Source organism: Loxodonta africana, chromosome 6 (genome assembly GCF_030014295.1).
Source record: "Loxodonta africana isolate mLoxAfr1 chromosome 6, mLoxAfr1.hap2, whole genome shotgun sequence".
NCBI lineage: Eukaryota > Metazoa > Chordata > Mammalia > Proboscidea > Elephantidae > Loxodonta > Loxodonta africana.
In genome coordinates this window covers 2,730,178-2,739,895 of record NC_087347.1, presented here as the reverse complement: position 1 = coordinate 2,739,895, position 9,718 = coordinate 2,730,178, and the positions used below count along the sequence as shown (strand labels likewise).

Here is a 9,718-nt window from a genome sequence, read left to right as displayed (position 1 = left end):
TTTCTTCGGTTCTTTCAGCTTGAGAAATGCTGAAGGTGTTCTTAACTTTTGGTTTTCTAACTCCAGGTCTCTGCACATGTCATCGCAATACTTTACTTTGTCTTCTCGAGCCTCCCTTTGAAATCTTCTGTTCAACTCTTTTACTTCATCATTTTTTCCTTTTGCTTTAGCTGCTCAATGTTCAAGAGCAAGTTTCAGAGTCTCTTCTGACATCCGTTTGGGTCTTTTCTTTCTCTCCTGTCTTTTTAATGACCTCTTGCTTTCTTCATGGATGATGTCCTTGATGTCATTCCACAACTCATCTGACCTTTGGTCATTAGTGTTGAATGCGTCAAAGCTATTCTTGAGATGCCCTCTAAATCCACGTGGGATGTACTCAAGGTCTTATTTTGGCTCTCATGGACTTGTTCTAATTTCCTTCATTTTTAACATGAACTTCCATATGTGTAATTGATGGTCTGATCTGCAGTTGGCCCCTGACCTTGTTCTGATGGATCATATTGAGCTTTTCCATCATCCCTTTCCACAGATGTAGTCGATTCGATTCCTGTGTATTCCATCTGGCAAGGCTCATGTGTATAGACGCCGTTTATGTTGGTGAAAAAAGGTTTTTGCAATGAAGAAGTCATTCATCTTGCAAAATTCAATTATGCAATCTCTGGCATCGTTTCTATCACCAAGGTTGTATTTTCCAACGACTGATCCTTCTTCTTTGTTTCCAACTTTTGCATTCCAATTACCAGTAATTATTAGTGCATCTGGATTGCATATTCCATCAATTTCAGACTGCAGAAGCTGGTAAAAATTTTCAGTTTCTTCATCTTTGGCCTTAGTGGTTGGTGCATAAATTTGAATAATAATTGCATTAACTGGTCTTCCTCGTAGGCATATGGATACTATCCTGTCACTGACAGCATTGTACTTCAGGATAGATCTTGATATGGTCTTTTTGACAATGAATGTACTGCCATTCCTCTTCAAGTTGTTGTTCCCGGCATAGTAGACCATATGATTGTCCCATTCAAAATGACAAATTCCAGTCCATTTCAGCTCACTAATCCCTTGGATATCAATCTTTCTAAGTTCCATTTCATCTTTGATGCTTGCAAATTTTCCTAGATTCATACTTCTCCAATAGTTTTATGTAAAAATGTTTTTCCCATATTGGCCATGGATATTTGCACATTATTTTTAAATCATATCCCTTTTGCCTTTTCATTTTCTGTTTGTTGCTGGTACACAGAAATAAAATCAATTTTATATGTCGATCTTGTTTTCAGTAAACTTTCCAAATTCATTTATTAATTTTAATAATTTATCTGTAGCTTACTATGGGTGTTCTATGCACACAATCATATCATCTGTTATTAATGATGGTTTTTATTCTTTCTTCCAAGAAGCACAATAACTATCATTTCTTTCTCTCACCTAAAGGAACTGGTTAGGATATCCAGTATAATGTTGAATGTAACTGAAGAGATTGGGCAATATTGTCTTGCTCCCATCTCAATGGAAAGCTTTCAGGATTTCACCATTAAAGATGTTTCATCATTAAAGATATTTGTAGATGCCATTTATCAGGTTAAGACATTCTCCTCTATATTGAATGCCAGATTTTATCAAGTGCTTTTTCTGAGTTTATTGCAATAATATGATTTTCCTCTTTATTCTGTTAAAGTGATGAATAACATTGATTTTCCAGTATTAAACAACTTTGCATTCCTGTGCACATGTCATCTTTTTTATATATTACTGAAATAGATTGAGAAATTTGCATTTATGTTCATGAATAAGAATATTATGTATATTTCTTTTCTTATAATGTCTTGTCACACCTTGATATCGACATTATCCATGCTCCCTAAAATAACATGGAAAGTGGCCCCTCTATTTTTTTTTCCTTCTGGAATATTTTGTGTAAAATTAGCATTTTTTCTTCCTGAAATATTTGATAGACTTTACCAGGAAAGCCATCTGATCCTGAACCCTTTTCATTGGAAAGATTTTGAAGTGTACATTCAATTTCTTAAATGAGTATAGGACTTCCTGGTTTTCTATTATAAGGTCAGTTTTGGAAGGTTATATTTTTCTAGTCAGTTCTCAAGTTTATCAAATTTTCAACTTTATTAAAACCAAGCTGTTGATGATATTACCCCACTCTCCTCTCTGTGTTTTTAGGATCTCTGCTAATGTCCCCCTTTCATTCCTGACATTGTATCCTTTCTCCTTTATACATCATTAATCTTGCCAATTTTACTCGTTTTTTAAAATAACTTTTGGTGTAAGTTCTATTACATGCTTGCTTTCTATTTCATATATAAGTGCTCTTTTCTTTAGGTTTTAAGCACACCACGTCATTTAGTGCTTTCTACTTCATTGCCTCTGTCTCCTTTTCTGCCTTTGGCACATTGAAACAATGTGTTATTATACGTTTTGCTTATATTAGCTTGGAAATTGTACATTCTTTTACTCTTTTTTTGGTGGCTGCTGACAAATAACACAATGTGTGTTCTTCACTTAATGAAACTAACGTTAGTTTATCCTAGCATGCATCAATGTATCGTTCCTTTTTATGGCTGAATACTATTCCATGGTAGTAATACCAATACCCAAACCCACTGCTCTTGATTTGATTCCAACTCACAGCAACCCCATAGAACTGAGTACAATGGCCCCATAAGGTTTCCAAGGTGCCAAATCTTTAAGGAAGAAGACTGCCACATCTTTTTCCTGCAGAGCAGCGGGTCAATTCGAACCATCAACCATTTGATCAGCAGCCGGACACTTACCCACTGCACCACCAGGGCTCCTTATGGTATGAATAAACCAAATATTTGTGTCTCTTCCGTTTTTCCTCCTGTTATCAATTTTTAGTTTCATCCCATTGTGGTCGGAGAAGACACTTGGTATGAATTCAATCTCTTCAAAATCATTCAGACTTCTTTTGTGGCCTAACAGATGGTCTATCCTGGACAATGATCCACATGCACTTGAGAAGAATGTCTATTCTGCTGTTGCTGGGTGGAGACTTTTACAGATGTCTATTAGGTCTAGTTGGCTTCTAATGCTGGTCAAGCCTTCTACTTCTTGCTGTCCTTCTGTCTGCTGATTCTATCCATATTCAAAGTCAGGTATTGAAGTCTGCAGCTATTACTGTTGAACTCATATTCATTCTTAAAGGATAGTTTGAGTGGGTATAGAATTCATGATGGGAATTATTTTGTTAGAGTACATTAAAATATCATTTCATTGACTCTGATGTATATATATATATATATATATATCTAGTAAAAAGTCACTTGGCAGTCTTAATTTTGCAGTTGCTTCTCTGAAGTATTATGCCTTTTTTCTCAGGTTGCTTTGAAGATTTTTCTCTTTATCTTAGTTTTAACTTTTGTTTCTTTGTTTTGTACTATTGAAACCCTGGCGGTGTAGTGGTTAAGTGCTACGGCTGTTAACCAAAAGGTTGGCAGTTCGAATTCACCAGGCACTCCTTGGAAGCTCTATGGCGTGGTTCTACTCTGTCCTATAGGGTCGCTATGAGTTGGAATTGACTTGATGGCAGTGGCTTTGGTTTTTTGGATTTTGGTACGCTTAACTGTGGTCTTCTTTGCATTAATCCTGCTTTGATGTTATAGGGTACACAAATCTATGGTTTAATGTCTTTCATTATCTTAAGAAAATATTCAGCCATTATCTCTCCAAATACTGATTCAGCCCTTTTCTCTTTTTCCTCTTTTTTAGTATTTTTTTAATACTTCACATGTGTTAAGTTTTCTCACTGTATCTTCTATGTCTCTGACCTCTTTCTGATTTTTCTATCCTTTTTTCTCTTCATGCTTCATTATGAATATTTTCTGCTGACTTGTATTCTAGGTCACAAATTCCCTCTTCAGCTATGTCTAATCTGCTATTTAACCCACTCAATCAGTACTAGATTTTAGTCATTTTACTTTTTTGAAAAATTGTATGTGTGATTATTTTTATAATTTCCATATCTCTGCTAAAATTCTTAATCTTGTCTTTTATTCTCCCAAACATAAAGTTTTAGTTATTTCAAAGTTTATGTTCACTAACTCCAAAGACTGACACCTCTGAGATTTTTTCTATTATCCATTGTTTCTGCTGTCTTAATTCATATTGCCTTAACTCCTCAATTCTTATATTGTCTCTCTGCTATTGCTTATGCAAAATTTTTATAGAAAAAACCTGAAGCCTGACATTAGGTGTCTTCCTCTTGATAAACTGCATTGTAATTTTTTTTTCAAGGTATCAGAGACACTGGCTCTCAGAACACCTTAATCCAATTTCAGTAATTGAAATGATCAGAAGCTGAGCTGCAGACCTACTCCTTATTTAAACTTTGCCCATGAATGAATTTGTGTTGGCCTTTAGTAACCATCTGCTTTCACCATCTACTCCAAAAGACATGAAAAACTCACTGCTTAGCCACTTGGCCTCTCAGACTACCTCTTCAAAACTAACTTAAACCTCCAGGGATATAAGCCATGCTTTCAAAGCTGGGCTCATCCCTCTGGTCTTCTGTGAGCTCTGTTCAGTAATTATTCACTAAATCATTAACTCTCCTATGGCTTGAATCAGATGTTGTCGTTTGGGTTTCTAATAGTCATCACCAGGAAGTGTAGTCTGGCTTACCTAATCCAGTATTACTGTAAGTGGAATTTTCTATCTTAGTCTGAGGCCCCAGGACCATGCCAACACTGAGAAATGGCAATGCTTCAGTGGTCTCTTTGCGTGAGTTTGTGCTAGTGGGATTTGAGGGTGGGCTGAAGATCCAGGTCCTGCTCTTTGCTGTATTCTTGACCCTCTATATGGTGACTGTACTGGGGAACCTCACAATGATCGTGGTCATCACACTGGATGCCCGCCTCCATTCCCCGATGTACTTTTTTCTTAAGAACCTCTCCTTCCTGGACCTCTGCTACTCATCTGTCATTGCTCCCAAGGCCCTTTCAAACTTCTTCTCATCAACCAAAATCATCACCTTCGCTGGCTGTGCCACCCAACTCTTCTTCTTTGCTCTACTGGTCACCACTGATGGTTTACTTCTGGGTGTCATGGCCTATGACCGCTTCATGGCCATCTGCAACCCCCTGCGCTACCCAGTCACCATGTGCCCCTCAGCCTGCACCCGCCTGGTACTGGGCACTTACTGTGGAGGCTGCTTCAATTCCATTGTGCAGACCAGCCTCGCTCTCCGTGTGCCATTCTGCAGCTCCAACCACATCAACCACTACTTCTGTGACTTGCCTTCTCTGCTCCGGATCGCCTGTGCCAACACAGCCCTCAATGAACTGGTCATGTTTGGCATCTGTGGGCTGATCATCGTGGGTGTGACATGTGTGGTTCTTGTCTCCTATGGCTATATCACAGTGACCATCCTGAGGATGCGTTCAGCAGCTGGGCGCCACAAGGTCTTCTCAACATGTGGTTCCCACATGACTGCAGTGACTCTCTTTTTTGGGACTGTCTTTGTGATGTATGCCCAGCCAGGAGCCATTGAGTCCATGGAGCAGGGCAAGGTGGTCTCCATCTTCTACACCCTGGTCACCCCCATGCTCAACCCCCTCATATACAGTCTGCGGAACAAGGATGTAAAGGAAGCCCTAAAGAGGCTGGGTCAGAAACATGCAGCTACATGAAGGGGGCAGCCAGGGAGAGACGGAGTATCTTGAGAACTCAGCGAAAGGAGAGCCTTTTGGTTGGGGTGGATCAGGAAATTCCTTCCATTGTTCTTTCCTTCATTCAATCAACTTTTATTTAAAGCACACTATGTATCTTGTATTTGCAAACTACTTGGAAAGATGCATATGACAATGTTGTTGTCTGCTAAGAACCAATAGTCCAATGGAGCAAAAATAATAAAATTTATTGTGTTGTTTGCAACTTATGAAGAAGTAAATTTATTACAATAATGGCACAAAGTACAGAATGAGTACATGTAAGTTTACACTGTTAGGGCTTCAGGGTAATTCAGTGATGGAAAGGATAGTATTTCCAACAACTTGTGCTGAAAAACTTGATATCCATATGCAAAAATATGAATCTCAACCCTAATAATAATTAACTCAAAATAAATAAAATCTCTAAATGTAAGAGCTAAAATTTTAAAACACATAGAAGAAAATAAAGGAAGACATTTGAGAGTTTAGATTAGGCAAAGATTTCTTAAATAGGACAAAATAAGCACAAGACATTGAGGGAGAAATTTGATAAATATGACTTTATCAAAATTTAAAAAAAAGAAAAAATTTTTGCATTTCCAAAAATTAGTTAAAAAATAAAAAGTTCAGCCATAATCTAAGAGAAAATATTTGTAAAATACATATTTGATAGAAGACATATCTGGAATATATGAGGAACTCCTACAATTCAACAGGAAGAACACAAAGAACCCAATCTAAAAAATGGGAAAAATCTTTGAACAAACTTTTATAAAAGAAATATAAGAATAGGAAATAAGCACATGAAAAGAATTTCAACATCATTATACATTGCAGAAATGCAAATTAAGACTACAATCGAGATATCAGTACACATCCAGTAGAATGGCTAAAATTGAAATGATTAATAATACCAGGTATTAATGAGGATGCAAGACCTATCCATCCAAAATTATATATCTTTACTGAAGGGCTTGAACTTTAACCTAAATAAAATGAGAGGCATTAGAGATTCATAGATTCAAGTGTAGGGACACTTAATATAGCAATTAGATTGATTCTCTCCAAATTAACCTATAGATTTAGTACAAATCAAGTTAAAATTTCAGTAGGTTTCAGAACGGAACTTGCAAAACTAATTACAAAATCCAAAGAGGCAAGAATAGCCAAAAAATTGTAAAGGAGAAGAATGAGAAGGAAGAGACAAATTGGCCAATGAAAATGAAAGCCACAGTGAGAAAATATTTATACCTGTTTAATGGGCAAAAAAATAAAGAAATTTGGCACTATAAAGGGTTAAAAATTATGTAGATCGATGGAATATCATACACATTGTTTATGAAACTGAAAATTGATAAAACACTTTAAAAACAATTTGGCATTATCTTTAAAGTCAAATTTTTGCATACTCAACAACACAAAAATTCTTCCAGATATAAAAGAGACTTCGTAACATCACTGCTTGCACCAAATAATAATGATAAAGAAAGCTGGAGGTAACCTAATGCCCATCAACAGAGAAATGAAAACATTGTGTTATTCAGCAATATTTTATAAACAATAAAATATTACTCGGCTTTGAAAATTAATGGACTGCCATTTTGTTGTTGTTAGTTGCTTCAAGTTGATTCCAACTCATGGGGACCCCATGTGTGCAGAGTAGAACTACTCCATAGGGTATTCAAGGCTGTGACCTTTCAGAAGCAAGTCAACAAGCTTGTCTTCCAAGGCATCTCTAGGTGGGTTTGAACTGCCAACTTTTCAGCTAGCTGTCAAGCACTTAAACATTTGCCGTACCCAGTACTGCCGCTTTAGTAACCCCCCCCACAAAAAGGATGAATCTTAGAAAAATAAGGCTGTGTGCAAAAAGCAAGGACCGAAAGGCCACAAACAGAATGAAACATTTCTATAGTTAGAGTGCTAGAATATAAAGTAGTATACTAACTACACGTACAGACACACATATATACAGAAAGAGAAATATGTGATAAAATAAAACAAAAAGAAGCAAGAGAATTATAAGCCTAAAGTTCAGACCCAAAAAAGTTCAGAATGGTGAAAAAAGGAGGGATAGATGTAAGCTATACAGATAATTTTTTAATTTATGAGTTCAGTGATGTAGTCACAAGCATTAATTATATTACGCCTTCTCCTCCCTTATCAACTATCTCCTTATCCAAATTTTCAAAGTTACAGTAAAAGTAAAAAATCAACTATTAGGCTATTTTGCACAATAACTACATACAACTGGTTGTAATGAATGCCAGGGTGCTAGCTATGATGGTTAAGGTTATGTATTGACTTGGCTGGGCCATGCCTCTCAGCGGTTTGGCAGTTATGCAATGATGTAACTTGACAGGTATGTAATGTTGTAATTTCATAGGTATGTAATGATGTAGTCGCCCTCCATTTGGTGATCTGTTGAGATCATCCTTACTTTTTGCATACCACCGATTTCACATGATGACCTGGTCTTTGGAAACGAACCATGTCGATAAGTGAGGAAAGGGTGTATTAGAAAGTAGAACAAAGTTGCATAAGATAGAGCACGAATGGGCCATTATCAAAAGTGTGTCCTAAGCCAAGGATTTTAATTAGTCCACTTCTTTGTGCCTTATGTGCACATTTTAAAAAGGAAAAGGGAACCAAGAGGTTTGGCCGGCAGGTAGACAGGCAAAAAGGGATCAAAAACATGTGTAAAGAGCAAGAGATTTTTAGAAATGAACTTGAAGATTAGAAAAAGAATCAAAAAGAACTTCTAGAAATGAAAAATATAATTATTAAAATTAAAAATTCTGTTAGCAGATTATATGGCAAAGTAGGCACCATCGAATATAGAATTAGAAAACTTAAAGATAGATCTAAAGAAATTGCCCAGGACGCAGGGCAGAAAGACAAATAAATGTAAAACACATATTATAAAAATGGGGTGACAGTGCCAAATATGCATCTAATAAGAGTTACAAAAGAAGAAACAAAAGAAAGTGAGTAAGAAGCAATATTCAAAGAGAATTGATGGCCAATAATTGGTCATAGACACTAAACCTTAGGGTCTGAAATTCCAGACAATCCCAAGGAAGACTCAACGAAAGTACAGATGACATACATCATAGTAAAACTTTAGAACATCAAAGACAAAAAGAGACCTTAAAAGCAACCGGAGAGAAAAGACAGGCTACTACAAAGTAATATCATTTAGACTGGCACTAGTTTCTTAACGTCTTTAGGTGCCGTCCAGTCAGTCCAACTAATAGCGACCCTATGTACAACAGAACAAAACACTGCCCAGTCATGCCATTCTGATAATCGTTGTTATGCTTAAGCCCATTGTTGCAGCCACTGTATCAATCCTTCTCGTTGAGAGTCTTCCTCCTTTTCACCAAGCATGATGACTTTCTCCAGGGACTGATCCCTGCTGACATGTCCAAACTATGTGAGATGCAGTCTCGCCATTCTTTCTTCTGAGGAGTATTCTGATTGTACTTCTCCCAAGATAGATTTGTTCATTTGTTATGGCAGTCCATGGTATATTCAATATTCTTCTCTAACACCACAATTCAAAGGTGTCAATTCTTCTTTGGTCCTCCTTATCCATCATCCAGCTTTCACATGCATTGGAGGCAATTCAAAATACTCTGGCTTGGGTCAGGCGCACCTTAGTCTTCAAGGTGACATCTTTGCTTTTAAACACTTTAAAGAAATCTTTTCTAGCAGATTTGCCCAATGCAATGCGTCTTTTGATTTCTTGACTACTGCTTCCATGGGCGTTGATTGTGGATCCAAGTAAAATGAAATCCTTGACAATTTCAAGCTTTTCCTCACTTATCATGATGTGGCTTATTGGTCCAGTTGTGAGGATTTTGTTTTCTTCATGTTGAGGTGTAATCCATACTGAAGGCTGTGGTCTTTGATCTTCGTTAGTAAGTGCTTCAAGTCCTCTTCACTTTCAGCAGCAAGGTTTTGTTATCTGCATAACACAGGTTGTTAATGAGTCTTCTAATCCTGATGCCCTGTTCTTCTTCTTACCATCCAGC

At 36.9% G+C, this 9,718-nt stretch overlaps 1 protein-coding gene across 1 annotated transcript; it reads left to right on the top strand.

Moving 5' to 3' along the window:
• Nucleotides 1–4,712: 4,712 nt before the first annotated feature.
• Nucleotides 4,713–5,663, top strand: LOC100659095 (olfactory receptor 9S13-like). Its single transcript, XM_003421154.3, has one exon. The coding sequence runs from the start codon at nucleotides 4,713–4,715 to the stop codon at nucleotides 5,661–5,663; it is 951 nt and encodes a 316-aa protein (XP_003421202.2).
• The last annotated feature ends 4,055 nt before the right edge of the window (nucleotides 5,664–9,718 follow it).